General features: G+C 43.6%; 1 protein-coding gene across 8 annotated transcripts in view; it reads right to left on the reverse strand.

The window, feature by feature from the left end:
• Positions 1-26,500, reverse strand: part of LOC107973101 (uncharacterized) — a 76,265-nt gene that overhangs the window by 15,397 nt on the left and 34,368 nt on the right. For 3 of the 8 annotated variants that reach the window (XM_063780656.1, XM_063780657.1, XM_063780658.1), the window contains exons 1-8: positions 13,251-13,335; positions 11,516-11,724; positions 10,428-10,617; positions 9,073-9,155; positions 5,229-5,417; positions 4,196-4,336; positions 1,974-2,113; positions 821-971 (exon numbers count right to left, since the gene is read on the reverse strand). In XM_063780656.1, the coding sequence (XP_063636726.1) occupies positions 821-971; positions 1,974-2,113; positions 4,196-4,336; positions 5,229-5,417; positions 9,073-9,108 (657 nt within the window). In that variant the 5' untranslated portion in view covers positions 9,109-9,155; positions 10,428-10,617; positions 11,516-11,724; positions 13,251-13,335. Of the gene's footprint in view, positions 1-820; positions 972-1,973; positions 2,114-4,195; positions 4,337-5,228; positions 5,418-9,072; positions 9,156-10,427; positions 10,618-11,515; positions 11,725-13,100; positions 13,190-13,245; positions 13,336-26,500 lie in introns of those variants that run through there. The other 5 variants (XM_063780655.1, XM_063780654.1, XR_010146614.1 and 2 more) reach the window with 5 other exon arrangements.

A 26,500-nucleotide genomic window follows, 5' to 3' on the forward strand; every position in this document is an offset into this window, starting at 1 on the left:
TATCACCAAGGATATGCAAAATAATTAAATTTGTACATTAATCAGCTAATCTAGAAGTGGCAATATAGTCAGTGAAAATACAAAGAAACAGAAAATGTCAATGAATTGCTTAAGATGTTTAAGATGACATAGCGTAGGGAAAAAATGATCTGATAAACACTGGAAGAGTTAATAAGGAAACTCAGGCATGGTTCCCTAACACCACACTTCAAAAGAACTTATAGAGAGAATAAAGGAATAACGCTTAAAAAAAAAAACTAATTTTAGAAAAAAATTGCTCAAAAGGGAAGTTAGGGTTTTATAGATCTTCTGGAAAGCTGATTAATTTCTAAGCTAAAAACGCATGATCCTTAAGAGAAATGGCTGAGTCCAGGCCCAAGGCAGGAAGAGGACAAAATGAGCCTGGATCCTCTGGTTCTGTCAGAAAGTAAGAAATGCTCAAAGACTAACAGAGACAGTTGAAGGGACACAGGAGACAGGCTGAAGGCTCCCGCAGCCGAACCTGGGACAGCATAGGCATCAGAAAGAACAATGACAGTGATGGAAAATAACCCATGGAATAAAACGCAAGTGCATTAGTCAGCCGTGATGCTGAAACAAAGGGGAGAAGAGAAAGCTCTTTGTTAAAAATGCCAGGTAACAAACTTAGAAGGAATGACAGAGGAATAACATCCATTTTGAGTCACCAGTGCCATAACTGATAGAGAAGATTATCAGGGGGCTAAAATCACTGGATGAAAGAAAACTATATGAAGCTTTTTAACGTAGCACAATAGATAAAAGTATGAAAATATAAATTGGAAAAAACTAAAAATCATACCATAAGGGATGGATAAGTTAGAATACAGGAATAACAGGCCAGGCATAGTGGCTCACATATGTAATCCCAGGATTTTGGGAGGCCAAGTCGGGAGGATTGCTTGAGCCCAGGAGTTCGAGACCAGCCTAGGCAACATAGTGAGAACTCGTCCCTAGAACAGAACAAAAAAAATTAGCCGGGAGTGGTGGTGCACTCCTGTAGTCCTAGCTACTTGCGGGGCTGAAGCAGGAGGATCACTTGAGCCTGGGAATTCAAGGCTGCAGTGAGCCAAGATCACGCCACTGCACTCCAGCCTGGGAGACAAAGTGAGACCTTATCTCAAAACAAAAACAAAAACAAAAACAAAGAAACCACAATAACAAAAAAACACTGGTAACAATAAAATCATGATTACATAAAGACTGTATAGAAAAAAAATCCTCAGAATATAGAAATAAAATTATGTATTTTACCTGTAGCTATATTAGAAGAGAGTATTCTTGTAGACAAGGATGACTAGAAGGATATGCAAAAATGAAAATAGCTAATAACACTCATTACGTCAGGCACTGTGGTAGGTAGTTTATGCACATTGTAACAAATTACATACTACGTTATCTCAAAATTTTCAGATAAATTTTACTGGGAGTCATAAATCAATACAACAAAATCAATGTTTTGCAAACATCCACTAAGCATAAAGGTATACAAATTCCCAACCCAGACTGAAAAATAATTCACATAAGCCACACATCAGTGGAAACCTACCCATGGGAGATAATACAACATAATCTAAATAAAACTTTCAGAGACAAGGCATGTGGCTTCTGGACAGCCACAAACTCCCTGACTCTGCTCTAGTGTTTTGGCCATCAAAAGAAAGCCAAGTGGCCTCAGGTCTCTGAAAAACCAAAAAAGCAACCTATGGAAGATGGCGTGGTATTTGAGGAATATTTGAAGTCTGTTGAAAAATGCATCCTGTATTTTTTTTCAAGATAAGACTCCCTTGTAATGTCAGGTAAGTGAAGAGCCCTCAGAGACACATGCACACACAAAGAAAAACAAAACGACATAGAATGAATCCCACCAAAATGTGTTATGATGGCAGAATTATGGGTGATATGATCTTCTGTAATATATCTTTTTATTAAAAATAGAAAAAAAGTAGACTTACCCTTGATTATCTATAGCCTCTGACCCAAGTGGTTTGGAATTGGAAAGCAGCATCACTCGACTTGAAGCCATCTTGGCATCAATGGTGGAGTAGGTGGAGATGAGACTCTGGACCAGCTCATGGGTGAGCCCCACCTTGTCCTATCAAGGCCACAAAGAAAGGGCATGTGAGGAAAGCACAAAGATCCTGGAGAGATACTGGTTTCACTCAGTTTCTCAAAATTATCTTAGACACATTTCCTGAGAACCTTTCTTAATGCCACAAACACCAGAGAAGAAAATCCTTATAACAAAGCTTGAAATGGATCCCCATCTCCATTAAACTTGTCCAAAGCTCAGTGAGTATATAACCTGATAACCTAAACACCTAACTAGAAAAACCTCAGTTCCAGTGCTACAACAGTGCTAGCTTTTCTAACATTTTTAAATAACCCTGCTTTTAACCCAATAAAATTCAACTACAGAACTAAGAAATAAATATTGGAAATCCACTTTAAAATAATGAGGAGACCACTGTGATTGAGAAAAAGAAAAAGACAAACGAGAGCTGGAAAGCACACTGATTTTGTAGAAACAGAAATAAGCCGTGCAGGTGCCACACTGGCAGCAGTGCCCGCGCTGGGGCCACAGATCAAGGAGGCATGGAGGACAGGACTCTTCTGCTTGGTACAATGAAAAAATGGTATTCTTTTTATTCTACATATTGACAATATGCATTTGGGCCTTTATTATAAGTATAAGAGAAAAATCTTCAATAAATAAAAGCTGAGTACATTACTTTTTTTGATTAAAAAATAGATTAGGAAAGAATAATGAGAGTTCAGAGCAAAGACTCCTGCCTCACTGATGCCTGAAAACCATGGCTGCCACCAAGGTCAACACAGACAGTGTCTTTGTCATACAGCACGCCCTCAACTCCAGAAACAGGCACATAAACCAGCTGCTCCTTCTTATTTAAACAGCACTTCTTTTGTTATTCAGGAAGAACACAAGGGTCTGGGAGGAAACTGATGTCACTCATGGCAAAATGTTCTACCCCTGGAAGACGGGACCCAAAAAGCCAGCTTCAACTGACAAGAAGTCAGTAAGTATCTACTGTTGACTGGGGGGTTAAAAACGATCCACAGTCCAAGGGCTTAACCCATGACCCTAAAGAAGGGCATTGTGCCACACTGGAACAGTGGCCCTCTAGCTACAAGAGGTCAGAGAAGAGGGATTCGGTAACACCTTTGCAGGCCTACACATAGCTGGCTTACTTTTAAAACCTCCAGCAAGGCCATCTTCCCTTGTTTGGTCATTTTTCATTTTTCCTGAGAAATGAAGCCATCCCAAGAATCCTATGTGCAATTCTCGTATGTTCTACAACAAGAGAATACCTGGCATGTGAATTTGGCTTTTATTTTTCAAGTGTGCTCCTCTTAAATAACCATAAAGTGACACCTGCCAGTCACATTTGATGTTTGTTTGGATATCCTCCGGGTTTGTCAAATCTTCCATCCTAGAAAAATAAACTCAATCATACAGCAGAAATGAATGCCAAAGTTCCTATACCTCCTTTCATGTGTCAATGACTCATCACACTCTTGTCCACTAAGCACATCACTTAGGAACTAGAAAATGCAGAAATAAGGAGGCACCGTTCACCATCCAGCAGAGGAAAAGGGGCAGGCACACAACTGTGTCTCTAGGCTGAAAGTGACATTCATTCCATAAGACACCAGATGGGAGATGACGTCCACCTGGGGTCAGGGAAGAGTGAAGAACACATTCAGAAAATCCGTTTCTGGAAGAGGGTGAGCCTGTGCTCTGGGATTTGTACTGTGGCTTGGATTCTGGCAGGTGGAAAAAGGGTATTCCAGGCTGAGAAAATCACAGCACAAAGAAGAGCACAAAGGAAGGAAACTGAAGGCACGCACGAAGGACTCCAGCACCCGGGCACGAAGGCGGCATCACTGAAAACTGAGGCTGAACGTAGGATGGGGCCACATCCTGTAGCCTCAAATGCTTCCAAGTCCTCCCATTTTCCTAAACATCTCATAATTAATTTACTCCCAAAGGCACAGCATCTTTGAGCAATGATATAAGTAGACATTTTCCATCAACTACACTTCTACCCCCACTATTCAAATAGGCACAAAATAAATCCTATCACTGTTCTTTTTCTAGCCTTTTTAGCTTTGAAATATATGGCCCAGGAAGAAAAAGTTTACAATCACTTTTTACCTGTCTGCCAGGATATAAGGGTGAAAAGTTTGCCATGAGAGGCCTAAACTTCATAACTGTAATAAAGTGGCCCAGATTGTGGATTTCTTGGTTTTGATATTCTCCATGCACCATTCCAGAAAGGTAGAACAGTTTGGCAACCTAAACATTAAAGGAAAATTAAAAATTAAATTTCAATTAAATTCTCGTCAATACTGCAACAAAATAAAAGCTCTAAACAAGAAGCAATCCTAAGAAGGGAGACTTCCAGCAAAGCCACTGTCCTGAGGCTTCCAGAGCCTTGCTGGATTCTTCCAGGACTTATTAGAACCACACAGAGGCAGACTGCTCTGCAACCAAGCCGGGGCATCCGTCTAAGTATGGTGAGGAGAGGGAGGTGAGGCCTCTGAGCACAGAAACGGTTCTGTGGCCGATGGACCACAGCAGTATGGAAAGGAAGGGGCAGTGCCTGGTCCTGTAACTGGGAGAAACTTCTGATGTACTCTATTAAGTCCCGACTCCAAAACACCCAGACATTGCCTGGTGCAGCAGGTACGGAGACAAATGAGATACACCAAGAGGCCCAGAATAACCACTCTCTTGAGGGAAACCTTCCAGAGACTGGGAACACATACACAAAGGGAATTCAGGAGGCAATTCCTAGAGAGACGTTTAGTAATGTCTCTTCAGTCTTTTTGTTTGTTTGTTTGTTTGTTTGAGATGGAGTCTCACTCTGTCACCCAGGCTGGAGTGCAGTGGTGCACTCTCAGCTCACTCCACCCTCTGCCTCCCAGCTTTGAGCAATTCTCACATCTCAGCCTCCCTAGTAGCTGGGATTACAGGTGCATGCCACCACACCCGACTAATTTTTGCCTTTTGAGTAGACAGGGTTTGGCCATATTGCCCTGAGCTCGAAACTCCTGGCCTCAAGTGATCCACCTGACTCTGCCTCCCAAAGTGCTGGGATTACAGGTGTGAGCCACCGTGCCTGGCCTCTTTAGTCTGTTTTTAAAGGATTATACTGTTAGTGTCTAACAATTATTTCTCTTCCTACCTGGTAAACTTCTGTCCAGAACCTGTGTTTTAATCGCTTCTTTGTCTTCTTCAGTTGCTTGTTATGCTTGAAGGAGTCGAGGTGGGTGAGAACTCCCAGAATTTTAGGAAAGCCATGTGCTTGACAGATGTTTAGAAACTCAAACATTTCCATTTCAAACCCAAAGCTGGCATCTATAAGCATCAGTACCTATAAGCACAACACATTATTTCTCGAAGAAACTACCAAAACAGACCACCTACACTAGGGGTTGGCAACTGGCCCACGGGCCAAATCCAGCCCATCACCTGTGTTTGTAACTAAAGTTTTATTGGAACATAGCCACATTAATTCATTTACATATTGTCTATGGCCGCCTGTGCACTACAACTGCAGAGCTAAGTAGCTGCAGAAGATATGATCCACAAAGCCGAAAATATTCACTATCTGGCCCTCAACAGAAAAGTCCCACTCCAGACTAAATCAAATGACTACACAGGCATCACCCAGACAGAGAAACCACCACCCTCTGACTTGCTCTAAAAGGCAACCATAAGACAAGGCCACTAGGATATAAACATCCATTTTAAGAATTCTAATGCATGAGAAGTAACTCAGAAAAGGCTGGGTCTAACCTGGCCCTTACCTAAGAAATCCTAATTTAAAGAAATGAAGTTTTCTGTAATGTATTTTTAAGCCAAATAACAGGTCTCTGACATCCAAAGAATGGGAAGAAAGTGATAATCAATGAAATATATTAAATAGGTACAGAAAACCAACCTCTTCTTTCAATCTCCTCACAGAAAAAAAAAAAAATCTGTTTTTTTTTTGCTGGGAAGTATGCAATGGAAACCTCTATCTTGTATGTTAATTTGTATAACTCAATTGCTCAGAAATATTTGAAATAGCTACCAGTTTAGAATTAAGTAAAAAAACAGAAAGATTATGATGAATGGTAGTCTATAAGAAAATATAAGCAGATAAGACCAATTTTTTTTTCTTTTTTGAGACAGAGTCTCGCTCTGTTGCCCAGGCTGGAGTGCAGTGGCTCGATCTCGGCTCAGTGCAAGCTCCACCCCCCGGATTCATGCCATTCTTCTGCCTCAGCCTCCTGAGTAGCTGGGACTACAGGCGCCCACCACCATGCCCGGCTAGTTTTTTTGTATTTTTTTAGTAGAGACGGGGTTTCACAGTGTTCACCAGGATGATCTCGATCTCCTGACCCCGTGATCTGCCTGCCTTGGCCTCCGAAGTGCTGGGATTACAGGCGTGAGCCACCGCACCTGGCCAAGACCAATTTTTAAAATTTAAGACACTTCAAAGATACAAAATAATTTCAGAACTGATTCCTGGAAACTTGTAATTTTAATATTAAAGATAGTTCTGTTTCTATCTTTCCATGGATAACTAAAAATAACACAAAATGGAAACAGAAATGCCCATCTTTGATTAAACTAGGAAACATTCAAAACCCAAAACCACAGAATATATGAAGTTGGGCTTGTAGGAAAGCACAGCTGCCACTGCAGACCAAGGCAGCAAGCAGAGCTCTCCAGCAACACTGGACCAGCTCAAAGAACAGGTGGAATATCCTCACACCACATCTGATGCCAGAGTGCCAAGGGACAAGCAGCTGGTTGTAGGGTCAGGAATAAAAGGGAGCAAACAGTCCCTCAGCTGCCAATCTTTGCCATCTAAGCCAGTGTTACTCCCCTAAGCCACACACGCACGTACACACCCAAATCCACGTATTGTGTGTGCCTCTGCTGTACTCAGGAGGCTTTGACAACCCAGAGCAGAGCAATCAACATAAGCTAGACTAAATAAATTATGGTGCATCCACAGAATGGAATGTTATATTAAAAAGAAGGAGGCAGAGCTACAGTACTTACTGATCATATACCTTCAAGATATATTACATGAAAAAAGCAAAGCATAGAACAGTGTATAAAATAAGCTACCGTTTGTGTTTTTAAAGGGTGGCATGTGTGTTTATATGTATCTGGAAGGATACTGCTCTGCAGGGACCTGAGAGACCAGAGGTTACAGCAAGGAAAGAGAAAATGCGCATTGTGTGTACCGTGCATTACAGTTAGAGTGCTTTACCAAATGTGTGTGCTCCTTTTGAAAATCTTAAGATTTACATAGGCATCTCTCTCAATGATGGTTAAGAGGCTGGGAAGGGGAGCAGGGACAGAGGGACAAAGAGGGAAAGGTTAACAGGTACAAAAACACAGTTAGATAGAATAAATTCTAGTGTCCAACAGCACAATAGGGTGACTATAATTTATTATATAATTCAGAATAACTAAAAGAATGAAATTAAAATGTTCCTAACACAAATAAATGATAAATGTTTGAAGTGACGGATCTCTGAATTACCCTGATTTGATCATCACACATTGTATGCTTCTATCAAAATACTACATGTACCCCATAAATATGTACAACTATTATGTATCCATAATAACTAAAAATAAAAAAATGTAAATGCATCTCTTAATATGTATGTGTTTAAAATTAGAAACTTGCTACATTTTAAATAAAAGAGAAACAAATGACTTCTATGAACTATTCAATCATTTCAAGTATACAAGTTTAGTAATCTTTACACAACTTTACATTAATTACACTTATTTTTACTAATAGTAGCATTACATGTTCAAAATTTGAATGTTATTTAGTTTTCTGACATTACAATGGCACAACTTTAAAATCTGTATTACTTTTTCCTTTATATTTTAGGAGTCTTCCTAGGCCAAAGTATAAAATCTGTAGCTCTAGCAAAAACTAAATAAAAATGAAAAAAACAAGGTATCTGTCACCCCACACTTCCTAATCGATATGGCTTATTTTTTTGCTAATTTTTTTTTTTTGAGACAGAATTTCACTCTTGTTGCCCAGGCTAGAGTGCAATGGCGCGATCTCGCCTCACCGCAACCTCCATCTCCTGGGTTGAAGCGATTCTCCTGCCTCAGCCTCCTAAGTAACTGGGATTACAGGCATGCACCACCTCACCCGTCTAATTTTGTATTTTTAGTAGAGACGGGGTTTCTGCATGTTGGTCAGGCTGGTCTCGAACTCCCGACCTCAGGTGATTCGCCCACTTCGGTCTCCCAAAGTGCTGGGATTACAGGCATGAGCCACTGTGTCTGGCCTTTTTTTTTTTTTTTTTTTTGCTAATGTAAAAGATCATAGAATATCAGAAATAGTGAACATTATCATTTCCGTAAATGTAAGAGCATGTACATTTTCCACACGCTGAGTACTATCTAAATTTTCTATTGATAAACTCTGACCACTTCTTCAGGCAATTCATGTACTTACTTTAGCATTATCATTAAGGATGAAGGTTCTAGAACCATCAGGAACAAGGGTCCCATCTTCACACAAGTTACTTAACTGCTGGGAGGCTCTATTTCATCTTATGTAAACTATAGATAATACCTACTCACCTCAAGGGTGTATCAAGGGTTTATGTAAGCTAAATTTGTAGAAAGCAGTTAGCACAGTGCCAGGAAGGATCCAAGAAGAAATGGTACTTACTATGATATATTTGTACATATATATGTATGCATGTTAATGAGCTCTTATTAGCTGTGTTCATTAAAGGTTTTCTCCATCCTGTGATTTGCTTTTAGATTTTGGAACATATTTTATTATGCACATTCCATTTGTATTATTAATATGACAACATTTATTACTATTATTATTATCATCAATTCAATCACATCTACTATATCTCTGATGATGACGATGATTCCTTTAATAATCACAAAACTCTCTTCCCTTCATCACGGGGTAAATAACCTATCACAATGCTGTAAGTCTCCATCAGCACCCCAGGCTGCCCCTGCTGACTTACCAGATCATCTGCTACTTTAGCCAGATCAATCATCATGTTAATGTCACACCCACATTCAATAATGGTGAGTCTGCACTTTTTACCTATAAGTGAAAAGATGAAAATTTTACTTTAAAAAGACCCTGAAAAAACTCTAACCATCAACTCCTAATTTTCATTTTTTAATTGCATCCAGTAAAACACCACATACGTTTACAGGAGTGTACCAGAAGTTCATTTTTATAGGCAAAAACTGGTAAAATAAATTCCATCCTGTTTTTCTTCCTGTGTTCTAAATTTAGATCATATCAAAAGCCTACCCAGATGAATAAAAGTGCTCAAAACAGGGAAAATTCTGACTAGACAGGCTCCACGATAACCATGATCTTGCTGTTCAGCTGCAGGCCAATGTCTTCACCTCTATCAAAATTTCCTGTATTCCCACTATCGCTAAAAACATCCTCAAACATAATGCAACAGAATATTTACAATGATAATTATTTCTAAATTAAGGTAATAAGAAAATGATCAAGAAAATATTGGCTGGGCACAGTGGCTCATGCCTGTAGTCCCAGCACCTTGGGAGACCAGGGCAGGTGGATCCCTTGAGCCCAGGAGTTTTGAGACTAGCCTGGGCCACATGGGGAAATCCCATCTCTACAAAAACATAAAAATTTAAAAAAAGGAAAAAAAGAAAAATTAGCCAGGCATGGTGGCATACACTACTCAGGAGGCTAAGGTAGGAGGATTGCTTGAGCCTGGGAGGTTGAGGCTGCAGTGAGCTGTAATCACACCACTGCATTCCAGCCTGTGCCACAGAGCAAGACTCTGTCTCAAAAAAAGGAAAATAAAATATGGATGCGCCAAAGATAAAGAAAAGCCTCAATCCAATTATATTACTGCAATAATAAGAGATTTCAGAGTGTACATTGCCATTCTACCACTGGACGTTTGTTTCATCTTCCCTCAAACTTGGAAAGGTCACCATCTCCCAAAGCAGACAAATTCTCATAGGAAAAAGAGAAAATGCGCACTTCCACCAGCATGTGGCTTCATAAAGGCAAGCATGTGCACCTGGCACATAGGAGGTACGTGCTGTCTGTTAAATGGTGTGTTCGCAGTGACCAGGCCTGTCAGGCCCTTCCAAGGAACATGCTTGGCAAAGCCATAGAGCAGTCAGGATAAGGTATGTATCACATCCTTATCTCTGGGAACTTATCCTTTTATGAAGTTATAGCTAACTTAGTAAAAGTAAGAGAGAGGTAACATCATATGACAATATTTAACATGTTCCACTCAAGAAAACAACAAACACACGCATGTCCCTCAGATGACAACAGCCACGCCAAGTCTGTGTCTGTGGCGGCATCGCCTACCTGACACGATCGTCACAGGGCCTCTGATCTCGGTGAACTTCTGCCAGGTGAAGTTCCGAATGAGGCATTATATCAAAGTGCTCTTTCCAACTTTGGAGGCCCCATCACCACTACCACTATTGGTGGCGGCTCTAGTGGAGTTCCATCAACCACTGGAATATGATGCTTTTGTGTCTTCAAATCCAGAGTCCTATTTATTTAAAAAAGAAAAAAAAAAAGTAAACTCACTTTTAAAATAGAGTAAAAGGTATCAACCTTATAAGTAGACTTTTTTTTAGTATAATTACAGATATGAGTACTTTAGTATATTTTATAGAGAGTACAACAGACAATATAAAAATATAAGTAACTTGTCAATTATTAACTTCTGACCCCTATCCAAATCAATTGCTGTTCAATAAAGATGTAACAAGATGACTTCAATAGTATAGAGTTGAAAATTAAACACTCCTTAAATCTGACTGTTTTATGAGTGATTTTTATAGTTTTTTAAAAACCAAAAGGTAAATACTGAGGCAGTGCATCATAACAGATAAGAGCAGAGGCTCTGGAGTTAAATTTGGCTCTCCGACTTACTGGTTGTATGATTGGAGGTAACTTGTTTTCTTGACCTCAGTTTTCTTGTCCATAAAATGAGGGCAAGAATGATTCCTACTCTGGTAAGGCTGCTGGAAGGATTTAGTTGAATAACGTTTAAAGTACACTGCTAAGAATATCATAAGGACTCACTAAATAAAGCTATGTTAGTATTACATATTGTAATTTTTGTATTTTATATTACAACTTTGTAAAACATATCCAGAGGGAAAAAGCACACTTATCACCATAGAAACAGTTTAAAGTTTAGGAAGAGTCAAATTCTATAAATTCTTGTATCTTGGGCAAGAAACGCCAACCAGTGTGCAGATGCTGGAGGCAAGGCAGCTTCTATGGCAAGTCTTCTCACGTTTTAGTAAAAGCCACACAGCATGCATCTCCATGTCCTTTGGAGCTGGACTAGACTTGTGAATCCAAATGTCACCTGTGAGAGGCTCCTAACTATTTAAAAAGATTCAATGGAAGAACCATCAGACTGTAGCTAAACACACCTGTGAAAGGATCGAGACATCCACACAGCAGACTGAACTGCAAAAGCACTGGCATTTCTCTTCTGGGCATTTTCTTCGTCTCCTAGCTGGAGATCCTGCAGATGCCACTTCTTTTTCTTTGCAGCTTTGGGTCCACTGTTTTTCTTTCTGTGTTTCTTCTGGTCCTTAGTCTCCATAGTGGCTATTTACCAATAACAAGTAACTCTAACCTACAAGGAAGAAGGTTGGGGTAAGGAGGTGGGAGAAGCATTTTACAATCCAGGCAATACCCAGGGAAAAACATTAAATTTCATTTATTTCTTTATGAAGAGATGATGTATTTGTTCACTGAACAAGGGTAGAAACTGCTTAACCATCCCCAATTTCATTTCTCTCTGTTATGCTATAAATTAGATGAGTTACCTCTGCTAAGGTTACATTCTATGGTTAAGTTACTTTTTATTCATCTCAAGTGTCAACATCACCAGTACCTATTTCTGCAAGGATGGAAATATTCTATATCTGTACTTTTCAGCCATTTAGCCATTAGCCACATGTGGTTACTTAAAATGTACTTCAGAGAAACTGAAAAAATGAATTCTTAATTAATTTCATTCTAACTCTAAATAGTCACATGTGGCTACCATACTGGACAGCTCAGACCTAGACATCGACTGGACTAACGAAGTGGTTTCCTAACTTAAACTAAAACTTAAATTTCAATAAAAAATTTAAAACGTTTTTATGAACTTCCAATAGGATCGCAGTATTACTTTTAGTACCTGTTGACTCTAAAACTTCTAAATTACAGCTCATCTACATACATTTGAAAAATAGCAATATCTGTATGTGTGAGATATGACTGGTTTTAGATGATGCCTGGAGACCCCATGGACTTACAGAGACCCTTCCAGTGATTTCTGAGGTACCTGGGAATCTGTGGCCAATAAATTGGTAGTCACTGAATCTGTGAGTTTTTTTGGAATATCGGGCTGCATAAAATCTGACAGCTTGATTGAGAAAAAGCGGGGCAGGGTGCCATTTCATTCAGTTAAGGTCCTGTATTCATTCCGTTTAATAAACGTTTGTGTCTGTCTATGATGTGCTAGCCACTGTGCCAGAAAATGGATATAGCTATGGTCTGATCGGCAGAGGAAATCCAAACTAGTATCTTCCGTGCCATGCAATAAGGGCTACATTGCAAGGCTGCACAGGGTGCTACTGGAGCACAGAAGTGAGTCAGAGGCTTCCCACAGACACACACACGAGCGGAAACAGAAAGTCTTTATATATCACCATATGTCAAGGAACACTGGCCGGGAGTTAGGAGAGCTGGGCACTAGGAACGCTTTGAAACTGAATAGCTGTGTGATTTCAGAGGTTATATTGCTTCTCTACTATATTTTACTGCCGAACTTGTACTGTTTCTCTCCCTTTTCTTCTTGGTGGGAAAAGCACAATTTGGGGTCAACAGATTCGGCTCAGGTCTAAGTCGCCTGCCGGGACCACGTCGCCAGGAAACGACGTCTCCCCGACACCTTCCCTCCCAGTCCGGGCTCTCTGTAGGGATTCATCCTGTCACTCTCCCAACGACCCCCGGGCACACCTCAGGCAGATGCGAAATATGCCGCTCCTCGGGAGCAAAGATGACCCGGAGGACCGGGGGAGGACCTTCCCACGCGCACGACTCGCGATCTTCCCAGTGCCCCAGAGCCAAGGACCCAACCGCCGCCTACCCCAGCCCGCGGCACCGAACCTGTTCACAACTGCGACTCCTTAGGTCCGCTTGGACACCGCCGGAAACGGAAATTCACCCTCGCGCCGACTCGCCGGAGGGAAACAAAAAGGCAGAAAAAAAGGGACCGCCGCCTGGACGACTTTCAGGGGACAGCTGGAAGAAAGACTCGTCAACAGCCGAGTGCTGGCGCCGGCGCCGTCTGCGCAGTGCGTTCCACCGGGTCCGCGTCCCTCCTGATTCAGCCCCACCCCGCCCTCGGAATCCGCTGCCTCAGCTCCTGCTGTGGCACTCCCCAGCAGCTTGCACCTCGCTCGCGGAGTCCTTGCTGAAGGCCAGGGCAGCTGTGCGGCCTGGCGCGGGTTACTTGATGCCGTGCAAAAGCCAGGAGACACATTTGGTTCTGGCCACCCCGGAGTCACCGTGCCCGGGGCGAATGGACTATGGCTGGATTGGGAGTCCACTTCCTCCTCTGTAAAGATGACAGACGAGGGAGATCTCGCGTTCTGGGGGTGCCCTATAGCCCTCTTTTGGCCAGAAGCGGTGGATCACGCCTGTAATCCCAGCCCTTTGGGAGGGCGAGGCAGGAGGATTGCTTGAGCCCAGGAGTTCAAGACCAATCTGGGCAACATAGGGAGGCTACGTCTCTCCAAAAATAAATAAATAAATAAATAAAAATAAAGCCAGCGTCGTGGCGGGGCGCCTATGGTCCCTGTGGTCCCAGCTACTCTGGAGGCTGAGGCGGGACGATCGCTTGAGCCTGGGAGGCAGAAGTTGTAGTGAGCTGAGATCGAGCCACTGCACTCCAGCCTGGGCGACAGAGCAAGACACTGTCTCAAAGAAAAATAAATAAATAAAATAAGGCCCTCTTTTTCCGGGACCAACAGACTCTGAGGGCAGGGACAAACTGACCCAGCCTAAACTGCCTCGCCTTCCCTGCTCCCGGGAAAGGGGCTTTCCCTGAGGGAAGGTAGCATCTTGCCATTTTCTTCCTGCACAGCTTCGCCTTCCCAGGGATCCACCCATTGCCACCTGAGGAAATGCCTTGGAGCCCATCTAATCCCCAGCCCAGCTACTTGGGACGCCTACAGAGACTACATTGTCAGAGGATGCATCTTCCTCTAGTCTTGGAGGGTTTCTTTTCAATATGATCCCACCGGTGCATGCAAGGCCCAATTCTACATCAAAAAACTAGGCCCACTCCTGTCACCGAGACCCCCAGGCTTCAGGTCCTGTCACAGTGACCTTGTTATCACCCCCAGCAGCCCCCAGGTATTCACTCTGCATAGGCTATATACTGGGTGCTGGACTAGGGAGGCTACCTACGTGGCGCATGCTTCCCTTATCCCTGAAGAGCTTAGGATGTTGTAACTTCTTCACACTAGGCCTCTTACCTCTTGGAGATGTCAGTATCCGGGTAAATAATCCTTCTAACATCCTTTTGGTCTCATGAAGCCCATTCTTGTCCTCTGCCCTACCTCAGCTTCCCCCTCCCTCCATGATCAGACCTTAGACCTTGTCAGGTCCAAGGACTGCAACCCTCACAGTATCCCACTCTGACCACCACCTCCTATCTAGAGCAATGGAGAGACTTTGTAGGTGAAAGCTGTCTTTGCTACTGGTTCTCCTATGCTCCCTCGCCTGGCTCCTGCAGGCGGTTGACTTCTCCAGGGACACAGTGGCCAGTGCCCAGCAGGTCCCACTCCTCTCACCAGCTCCAGGCAGTTTTATTATAGAGTAACTCTTCTGAGACACCGCTCCTTTCCCCAGCACCTAAGGAAGTATTTCTAGTAAGTTCCAGTGGTATAGCATCGGTGACTCTCCTGACAAGCAGAGGGCCATGGCTGGGTTCCTCTGATGAGGTGCAGGGGCAGGGCACTAAGAGGGGAGGACTCTCCTGAGTTCTCTACCTCAGCCCTAGACTAGTAGCTGCTCCTCCTATACTTCCTACTAGTCTGTGCCTGGTTACTCCACTTCCCTGTTGCAATTAACAATTCCCTATGTACACTTTTCCTGTTCAAATGACTGTGTGGCTTCTCTTTCCTAATCAGACTCTGACCAATACGCTATCATTTGCCAACAACTCCCAAAGTTTTATCAGTGACTCAGACCTCTAACCTGAACTCCAGCTGCCTCCATGAGATATCCATTTGGATGTTTAATGGACATTTCCAAAGTGATATGCCCTACAGAACTCAGAATCTTCCCTCTCAAACCAACTGCTCAGCAGTCTTATGATCTTAGTTGATGGCAATTCAGAAGTGAATTGCAGTACACCCGGTTTGTATCTGCAGAGAGAACTGGAGAACTGCTTAGTGTGGAAAACCCATACATTTGGTTTCAGAAGTGTGTGAGTAGAAACAGTTTTCCTTTTATGTTTGTTGGATGGATAATGATGAACCTAGCAGGACACAGAAAGCTAGGCAGCAGTGGAACTGAGAATGAAGTTATAGTTAATAGCAGAGAATGAAAAAGAAAAGACAGATAAACATTTTGAAGAAAGGACAGTAACGTATTCCCAACAGGTAGGATTTACAGGATGGAAAGAAGAGGCAAAGATAACTACAAAATTTCTAGCCTGAGAGACTGGTAGAAAAAAAATGGTGGTATCAGGGACAGACAGGGGTTATTAAGAAAAAGGATTGGATTTTTAAAATAAAGAAGATCTGGTGTAAAATTATCCTCAGGAAAACTGGAAAACTAGGCATGTACTTCTCTCCATCATGCCCTTGCACAGTGCAGTCCTTCTGCCTGTCCATGCCTCGCCTCCCCCTCCCTAGGATTCCTCTTCCTCTCTTAAGACCCATCTCAAATATCACCTAGACTTGTAAGTAATTTACATGAAACTGGATACCTGAGGTTTCAAGCCTTTATCCCTTTGAAACTTTTTAATAACAAGTTACTGTTATCTTTTACTAAGTCCAACTTTATATTCGCCATTTTAACTAGCATCATTTCCATTTCCAAGAGGTATTTGGTGTGAAAGTGCAACTAAGTTTACTGTTAATCAAGATCAGAATAAAAGAATCTACCAAAAAAATTAACAAGATCCCCCTTTTAATGCATAATCTTTCATCCATCAGGCTGTAAGTTAAATACCTAACATAAAAGAAAGCTGTATGTTTTATGGATATGTACATATATAACTGCAGGGAATATGATTTGGAAGGATACACACTTAGAGAAGACTGGGGTCACAAGTGGTAGTCAAGGGAGTCTTCAGCTTTCTTTTTGTATTTCAATTTTGACAGAAATACATACATATGTATTATAATTTTAAATTTTTAATGAAAAAAAGTATTTTTCCTTTTTTTTCTTGATCTGTCACTACATTATATTTTTCCAATATCAGCTAAACCTTTGCTTCCCAGAAAGCTTAGTTGTCTTTTCAAAATTTATTCAGGTTAAAATAAAAGATTTAGACAATGAATTAAAAATCTAAGATGGTATTTGCCTACTTTATACAGAACAGTACATTGATGCTGCTAAAGCAATTAAAGTATAATTTTTATTTTCTTTCTTTTTTTTTTTTTTTTTTTTTGAGATGGAGTCTCACTCTGTCACCCAGGCTGAAGTGCAGTGGTGCAATCTCAGCTCATTGCAACCTCTGTCTCCTGGGTTCAAGCAATTCTCCTGCCTCCGCCTCCCCAGTAGCTGGGATTACAGGCGTGCACCACCGCACCCAGCTAATTTTTTTGTATGTTTAGTAGAGACAGGGTTTCACCATGTTGGCCAGGCTGGTCTCGAACTCCTGACCTCAAATGATCTGCCCGCCTCAGCCTCCCAAACTGCTGGGATTACAGGCATGAGCCACCACACCCAGCCTAAAGTGTGTACTTTTTCTTAGCTCCTATATGCAGTGCTCCTTCCCCATGCTGAATGTCTGAATTTTTATCTGAGACATAGTATTTCAGATGGTCATTACTTACGGGTGGTCATTAATAGTTCCTCCCTGCTTCTAACCTTCCTCTCCTCATTTTAAATTAAGTTACGCTACATTATTGTGGATTAGAAAGTACATTAATATTAAGTGAAAAAATATGATCTGATGAGTAAGTGGCAAGAGTGTTAACGTATGAATATTAAGAGTTGTTCTGAGGCCTTTTTGCTTTTCTGGGGGTTCTGTGCTTGTGGTAGAACTCTTGGTTATTTTATAAATAGTTGCTGAAAAGTGAGAGAGTACAGCTGGAAATCAGATTTCTGATGAATAAATCAAACCCTGTTAAGAGAACCAGGTTCAAGTAATTTTAAAACCATTTGAATTTTCATAAATGTTTTGTTAATGATTAATTATAAAAAAAACAGTGACTCTAGCTGGAGGCTTTTGTGTGTTTGCTTTTGAGTCAGCTAGGAAAAGGAAGAAAAATTCAAGCTTAGTCAATTGTGGTTTTCACTGAATCTTTTTTAAAGTAATGAGCTGGTTTGTTTTCTTCATCACTGTAGCAACTTAAGCTAGTTTCTGCTTTTGATTTTTATTTCTCCTAGAGAAACTTAGCATGCACTGCTCATTAGACTTGAGCATACTAAGGAATATCTGTGGTAATTAAGTTAAAAATCAGATCAGTGCTTTGTGCTGTATATAGTTGCAGATGTCTGCATTTCACTAATATTCTTTGGAAACATCTGGATACCAGTTAACATAAAATAACTGTTTAGTTGGTTTCTGTTCAGAATAGAAGGAATGATTTAAAAGTTCCCACTGTAGTACATACGTCATTCTGTCCCTAGCCCTTCCTCCAGCTTTACTGAGATTGATAAATAATAAATATCATGGGTGGTGTGTCTTTAGTTTCCTCTGGTGAGCTGGATGCACAGATTACTTTGTCAGCAGGGTGGCCTTGATTTTTAGGCCATGTTTCTAATGGCATCAGCTCTGTGGCCGACACCTGTGTACCAAGCCCATTCACTATCTAGCTTAGCCAGCCGTGGACTCCTGCTCTTTGTTAAAAGTATTTACCTTCATTCCTACTAGCACAGTTGACCAAAGACCCAGTTGATCCCAAACACTAGTAATGCATCAATGGAGTCTAACAGAGTTTTAAGATGTGTGTGTGTGTGTGTGTGTGTGTGTGTGTGTGTGTAGAGATGGGATCTCACTATTGTTGTCCAGGCTGGTCTTGCACACCTGAGCTCAAGTTCTCCTGCCTCAGCCTGCCAATGTGCTAGGACTACAGGCATGAGCCACCATGCCTAACCCTCTAAGACTTTGGGATACAAAAATATAATTTACTTTCCTCCATTTCTGGAATAAAACATCTCTTCCTTCCTCCCCCTAGTTTCTGTTCTGTGCCCCTGTTTGATCTCTGTTGGTCCTGTTCACCTTCAGCCTTCTCTGCTGAAGGAGGAAAGGCTTGGTTTTATAAAAAGTGACAATATTCAGACCACATAAGACCCTCTCTGTGCCGTCCCAGGGGTGAGCAGTGCCCTGGCTTCTTGTGAGCTTCCATGTGGGGCTACTCGTTACCTCACCTGCTCTGGCTCATTCCAGCTCTACAGGGGTGCTTAACGTGACATCCATTGGACTCTCAGAAACGTGTGTTCTTATAGTTCTGGTCTAAAATAAGGAATAAAAATTGCCCACCGTGTTCCCTTTTGTACACTTTGGTTTTGGGCAGCTCTGATGTGAGACTTGTTTTCTGAAATTATGCTGCCCCTCCCCCGAGGATGGGGCAATGGAACAGTGGCAGCCAAGGAGCAGAAGTAGTTAGTTGGCACCTCTCAGGCATCAAAAGAGTGAGTAAATACTAACACTTCAAACAGATCCTCTAGGAGAGCACGCTGAAATTCACCAGAGACATGATGGGAATCAGACAGCAGAGGAGAGGGAAGCCTGCCGAGCTGGGACCCCCATGGAGCGGAAAGGGGCTCCCTAACACAGGGAAGAGGTGAGCAAGTGAGAGAACCCTGAAATTTCACAACTCCACCATGGACCTTCGCAATCCTAGTCACAGGGAGCCCTCTCATTGCCCCCGGGCCTCCAGATGAACACAGGGAGCCTGCTGGAGACCGTGCAGAGGCACTGCTCAATCCTACATGGATCCCACAGGCTTTTGATCCCTGATCTGCCTGGTGCAGCCACTGCTGCCTGCCATGGAGGGGAACTGGGCACTTTCGTGTGCCCCAAAGACAGATACTGCAGCTGTGGTAAGGAGGAGTGGGTAGACAAGGCTTCCCTCTGCTGCTCCTCTCTGCCAAACGGGACTTGCCTGCTTTGGTGACAGGCTGCCAGTGCCACCGCCCACCCCTGACTGAGCATGACAGCCACAGCTCACTGTTCCCCTAAGAACCCAACCCCCAGAGGCTGCCCATTAGCCCGTTCCACCACAGGCTTGCCTCTGCTGCCCCAGGCCAGGAAGGGAGCAGGAAGGTCAGGCACCTTCCTGAGCTCCTAACAGCAAAATCCAGCTTTGGGAGAGAAGTGCAAGTGGACCAGGAGCCCAACAACTATCATTGCTCATTGCCCCAGCTGAAGGTTCCTGCCCTCCTGGGTGAACGGTGCACAGCACAGCCACCCTGCTATGCCTGAACATTGCAGCTGTGGCCTGGAGCCCTTCGGAAAGCCCAGCCCCCACAGTCCTGTGATCTGTTCTCAGGCTCCAGGGGATCAGCCCACCCCTCCCTATCACAGCCAGCACCTGAACTCTGGGCTGACTGGATCCTGGTCCAGCCACATCAGGACTCCTACATGCCATCTAGTGGGTCACTGAGAGGTGTGGGAGTTGGGGAATTACCTAGCCCAGTCCAACATCACTGGCACCTGACTACCCTCTGGACCTGAGTTTGGGCCCACCCAAGCAGCCAACACTAGCCATGACTCCCACCCACATGGCTGACAGGCAGAGCCATTCTCCCTCTCTCCGTGGGGCGGCGGCATTACCACATTGGAGAACAGGCGAGCCATACAACTGCCTGCATTGGGCTGAGTGAAGAATTTCCACCCTGAAGCCACTCCTGTGGAGAGGCACAGGACAGGCATTTTCCACGTCTCTCAGCCACACTGTGGCCTGCAGATAGACCACAGTGTGCATCTGAACTGAGACACCAGCCCCAGAACAGGGGTGTGATAGGGAAGCAGATTGCATTCCTGCCTATCTAGACGTGGAGCCAGTGCAGCCCCCTCATCCCACCACAGAGACCTCTGTGCATTTCATCAGGAGCTCCCCCAGCCACCCCTATCATGGCTGGTGCCTACGCTTATCATTTGGGGTATTTGTGGGAAAGCCAGGGTTCCAGCTCTGCCCAGCTGCAACCTCTCTTCCACCCTCCCAACCTACTCTGAGCAGGAAGCTCAGGGAACCTGGCATTCTGCTGTCCAGTCCATCACCTGAAACAATAGAGAGCACCTCAGTGAGCAAAGGTCAAATATACACCCACGCGCTTATGCCACAGCCAGTAGTTAGTGAGCATCTCTCAGGCATCAAAATAGTGAGTAAATACTAACACTTCAAATAGATCCTTTAAGAGAGCATGCTGAAATTCACCAGAGACATGACAGGAATCACAGACAGCAGAGGAGAGTAAAGCCTGCAGAGCTGGGACCCCCATGGAGCGAAAAGAGGTTCCCTAACACAGAAGTGCCACCTACTGGCCTGCAGGTTGAACTGCACAGCCCAATAAAAAACAGAAGTGCACAGGGCTGCAGGAGAAAGGCCATAACCCCTACAGTGACACCCTCAAGGCGGGGGGAAGGAGAGATAACAGAGAAAATATCCCACATAAATGAAAATAAATTTGAACATAAGAAGTGTCAGCTCCTCCAGATGAGAAGGAACCAGTGTAAAAATTCTAGCACCATGAAAGATCTGAATGTTGTGACAACATCAAATAATCACACTAGCTCTCTAGCAATGAGCCCCAACGAAAATGAAAACCCCAAAATTACAGATAAAGAATTAAATGTATGGATTGCAGGGAAGGTAAATGAGAGCCAAGAGAAAGTTGGAAACTAACACAAAGAAACCATGAAAGCAAACCAGGAAATGAAGGAAGAGATAAATACCTTTAAAACAACAACAGAACTTCCGGAAATAAAAAATACACTTAAAGAATTTCAAAATACAGTTAAAAGCTTTAATGATCCAAGCAGAAGAAAAAATTTTCAGATCTTGAAGACTGGTATTTTGTTAACATAGTCAGACAAAAATATAGAAAAATGAATTTTAAAAAAGAACAAAGAAAGATGGGATTTTCACCAAACCTATAACTTATAGACATTCCTGAGAGAGAATAAGAAAAAGTAAGCAAAGCTGGAAAACATATCTGGGGGAATAATTCAGGAAAATTTCCTTAATCTTTCTAGAGAGGTAGACTTCAAAATATAAGAAACTCAGAATACACCTATAATTTACAGAATGGGAGAACATATTTGCAAATTATGCTTCCAACAAAGGACTAATATCCAGAATATATAAGGAAGTCAAACAACTAAACAGAAAAAACCAAAGAACTTCATTTAAAACTGAGCAAAGGATATGAACACTCATTTCTCAAAAGAAGAAATATAAGCAGCAAACACATGAAAAAATTCTCAACATCACCAATTATTAGAGAAAGGCAAATTAACACCACACTGAAATATCATCTTATACCAGTCAGAATGGCTATTTTTAAAAAGTTAAAAAACAACAGATGTTGGTGTGGATGTAGAGAAAATGAAACATTCATACACTGATGGTGGGAATGTAAATTAATTAAATATCTATGGAAATCAGCTTGGAGATTTTTCAAAGAACTAAAAATAGAACTACCATGTTACTCAGTAATCCAACTACTGGGTATCTATCCAAAGGAAAAGAAATCATTATATAAAAAAAGACATCTGTACTCGTACATTTAACTCAGCACTATTCACAATAGCAAAGTCATGGAACCAATCTAAGTATCCATCATTGGTTGACTAGATAAATAAAATGTGGTATATATACACTATGGAATATTATGCAGCCATAAAAAAGGAAATTATGTTCTTTGCAGCAACATGATGGAGGTGGAGGCCATTATCCGAAGCGAACTAACTCAGAAACAAAAAATCAAATACTGCATGTTCTCGCTTATAAGTAGGAACTAAACAATACGTATACATCGACATAAGGATGGAAATAAGATGGGAAATAAGAGGGTGGGAGGGGGATGAGGGCTGAAAGACTGCCTATTGGAAACAATTTTCAGTATCTGGGTGATGGCTACGCTAGAAGCCCAATCTCCACCAGTACACAATATATCCTTGAAACAAACATGCACATGTGCCCCCGAATCTAAAATTTAAAAAGGCAGCCCACCTGCAACTCAGTCCACCTGCATGACCAAGGGTTGTGCCCCCTTTTCTCCCTTCACTAGGGTGAGGAGCTTCTGACTGATGCCAAACCGGGGAGATCAACTCAGCTGGAGTGGAGGAGGCAGGGCTGGAGCAGCCCACAGAAGGGTGGCTGGCAAAGTTCCCTCTGCCTGCTCCTACTGTCACTGTTCAACACAGAAAGCCTGGGAGGGTCCCTGTGGGTGGCCAGGGTGGAGGGGTTCTCCCCTCTGATGTCCTCTAAGCTCGCCTTCTTAATCTATGACTTCCTCCCTTGAGGGATGAGGAAGGATGACAGGCCCTAACTTGAGTTCACATTGGCTAAACTCCAAAGGCTCTCAATCCCCATTAACAAACATATGTTGATTTCACCAGGATCACATACAGCTCTTCATGAAATTGCACATGCATTTCTCCTTATGGGGTCTCAGAGCCACAGAGATGGAAAGCAGCATCTTCATGTTTACACATCGGTTAACACAGGAGCACAGACCAGCTGCAGAGAAGTGGGCTTGAACCTCCCAGGGCAGAAACATAGTTGTCATTAATTAGAGACAACCCAATCTGAGGAAGAGATAAAATCTCTCTACACTTTTAGGTTATTTTAATTCCCTTTCTTTTTCCTATCTATCTATATATCTTTTTATTTATTTATTTATTTATTTATTTATTTATTTATTTTGAGATAGGTTCTCACTCTGTTGCCCAGTCTGGCGTGCAGAGGCTAGCTGCAACCTCCACCTACTGGGCTCAATCAATCCTCCCACCTCAGCCTCCTGAGTAGCTGGGACCAGAGGCAGGCCATCATGACTGGCTAATTTTCATATTTTGGGTAGAGACGGGGTTTTGCTATGTTGTCCAAGTTGGTCTTGAACTCCTGGACTCAAGCAATCTGCCTGCCTTGGCCTCCCAAAGGCCTTCCATAAGCCACCATGCCTGACTTCCCTTTCTGCCTAATGAAAGCTTCCCCACACTTTTCCTGGTGTCATGAGTATAATGAACATTTTGTCCCTGAGTCTTGAGAGACACACAGTTCCAGGCACCTTGTAAAGTTGCGTTGGCTGCTCTGGCACATTTGTATGTGGCTGTAGGCATTAGGCAGCTGGGCCAGGCAGTCTAGAGCCAGAGGGTGCACTGTCTGGCTGTCCATCCATTCCCACACCTGCACAGACATGTGACCCACCTCTCTGGACCCTGCCTATGGGGCCGCACACAGGCCATGCACCTGCTGGCCAGGGACCAGGCACCCTTGTCATAAATATCTCCACCTGTCCAGCAATGAGGTGGGAACACTCAATTCTTTGTGAAAATCTCTGTATTTACAATACCAGAAGTGTGTGTATTTTGTGAAACAAAAACTCTCTAAAAAACAAAGCAAGACAAAAAATTGATGAAGCCAGGCCTCCCATTCCAGGAAGAATGTTGAGAAGTGAAGTGTGGAGGGGTGGCATGTTCTCTTTAGCACCGACGGTTGCTCAGGGAATGAGCCTCAAAATGGAGAAAAACCAAATGACTGAGTCCCATCCACCCCCAGGGCTCCAGTGCTCTCTTCCATTTCCTCAACATTGACCTGGCTTATTTCTCTGGACGCCTTGTGCAGGGCGTTGTGTGCCTGGAAAAGCCTCTCATAACCAGCTTGGGAGATAGATGTGCAGACACAGAGGGGAGAGGCTGGGGAAGGGTGGGAGAGGCCTGTTTCCCAACATCGCAGCTGGCAGGACCCAGATGCGGAGTCCAGGCTGTGGCAGGACAGGCGGGTGCAAGATGGAGAAGGGGGACAAGAAAGAGTAACTCCTCGGGATGACGGCATTGAAGGTCAAAGTCATGCAACCTAGAGAAAGCCCCCAAAGCCCTACACATATAGGCAAGCCATTGTGTTGAAGCCTAAAAAAAAAAACAAAACATGGAGCGGGGACATTGCCATCCAAATTAGTCAATACTGTTTAAAACCTAAACCTGGTATATTTTTAACTTGTACTTACCTTTCAAAAATTCTATGGAAAAGCATAAATATTGCATTCTAGTAGATGGGGGAGGTGGAGAGCAGTTGATTTACTCTCAAGATAGATTAGGTATGACTGGACAACCTCAGCCACAGCCCCCCAGGGGGTCCCCTCCTCATGCGCTCAGGGGCCCCATGTGAGGTGCCCTTGGCCTGTGTGGGTGGCACCTCGGGCTGTCCTGTAGCCACTGTCTGCACACACTGGATGGTAGGATCCTGCCTGTTGACACTCATCTCTGTTGGGGCTGTGCTTCCTTCTTTGGGGACAAATGACTAAGAGGGGAAGTTTTTCTTCTCTAATGAAATGAGGAAAATTTGCTGAAGTTTGCTTGGGGAGACAGTGTGGGGTATCTAGAAAGAGAATTCGCATTTTCAGAAACACTCATTGCCTTCTGGGATACATTCAGAATTTGAGTAGCCAAAAAAATGGAAAGCAGGGACAAGGGTGTGAGGAGTATAGGAAATAAAATACACAAGTATTTTTCATTGCAAAAAAAGCTAGGGAGGGAGATACAGCATTGAATTCATATTTCAAAGACTTTGGGGGATTTTTTTTAGAGAGGAATTTGGCCTAAGACCTCATGGTCCCACCCTTTGGTGACAGATGAATTTGGGGCTGTTAGGAGTGGAATGAATCCATGTCTGGCATCCCCATGGCACCAGGGTGCTGTGTTCTGGCAGGTGCAGTATAAATCCAGCTCATTCAGAGGACAAGCTCCCTGGTGACAAACTCTTTGGTTGATCAGCAAGAATTCAACTCCTTTGACCATAAACAAAGACTCAATGTATATGTCCAGTTCAGCAACAAAGGCCTGTTAATCTTGGGTGTGTGGTGCCTTAGAAGTTGGGTTCTAGGGGAGGCAGTGACAAAGGGGGTTCTGCAGTGTGCCCGAGAAGAGCAGGGAGCAGTGGCAACATCCTGGAGGGAGGCCTCGGGCACCTAGTGGGGAGGAGGTGGCACCTGGGGGAGCAGGTGACGGGGAGGCACTCTCAGCTGGGTTGAAGGCAGCTCTTTGCGTTGCAGAATCTGTGCTTGGGAAAAGTACTCCCGGCTGTGTCTCAGGCACATCCTTGGGCTGCAGGGAGCCTGTGGTAGGGAAAGGCACTCCTGGCTGTGTGGAAAGCAGATCCTTGGGCAGCAGGGACCCTGTGTGCATTGGGACTGTGCAAGGGCTAAGCTGAGGTACCTTCTCCATAGGGAAGAGAAGAGAGAGAAGGTCACTGTGATGGCATTGGAATTGGGCTCAGAAGGCTGCGGTTGCCTGGCTCAAGGGGTGGGGCCAGGACCCATCGAGACCCACAGTGTGGGCCTTGCTGTGCTCCTCCTCTCTCCCCTGGGTGCTGCCTCCAGCCTAGACTCCTCCTTCCAGACCTAGCTCAAGTGTCGAATGTCTCCCCTGCCTCTCCAGGCAGCCCTGGGTCTCTGACTCTGGCCTCCCTCACTTGGGGTTGAACTTGTCTTCTTCTCCCTGGTAGCCAGGAGGAGCCCCCAGTTACCTCTGTGCCCCAGCATGGCCTGGAAGGCTCTAGTGAGCATATGGAAGGGATAAGCACTCACCACAGCCCTCAAGGCTGGCTCCAGGGACCCTTGGGTGGGTGATGAGCTGAGAAGGCAGCAGCTCCACAGTTCCCTTGGTTTGGGAAGAGGATGATCCAGACCCGTAGGAACAGCTAATTCTGTCTTGCAAAAGCAGTTGCTTTGCTTTCATCCTGGGCACACACCGGTGTAGCCAATCCACCACCCACACAGCTGCAAGCCACACAGAGATTGTCTTTGTGTTCATCTGCGATGCCTTCCTCTCTGCTGGCTTCTTATGCTCATGATCGGGGCAACCCTGTCTGAAGACTTGATAGGGCCTTTCAAAAAGGCCCTCAGGGTCACTCTAAGTAAGGTCAAAGGGACTGGGGTTCATTCCTGCCTCTAACCACAGGCAAGTCAATCAGCCTCTTGGGAATGGCTTTTCCATCTCTCAAATG

Source organism: Pan troglodytes, chromosome 8, assembly GCF_028858775.2.
Source record: "Pan troglodytes isolate AG18354 chromosome 8, NHGRI_mPanTro3-v2.0_pri, whole genome shotgun sequence".
Lineage (NCBI taxonomy): Eukaryota > Metazoa > Chordata > Mammalia > Primates > Hominidae > Pan > Pan troglodytes.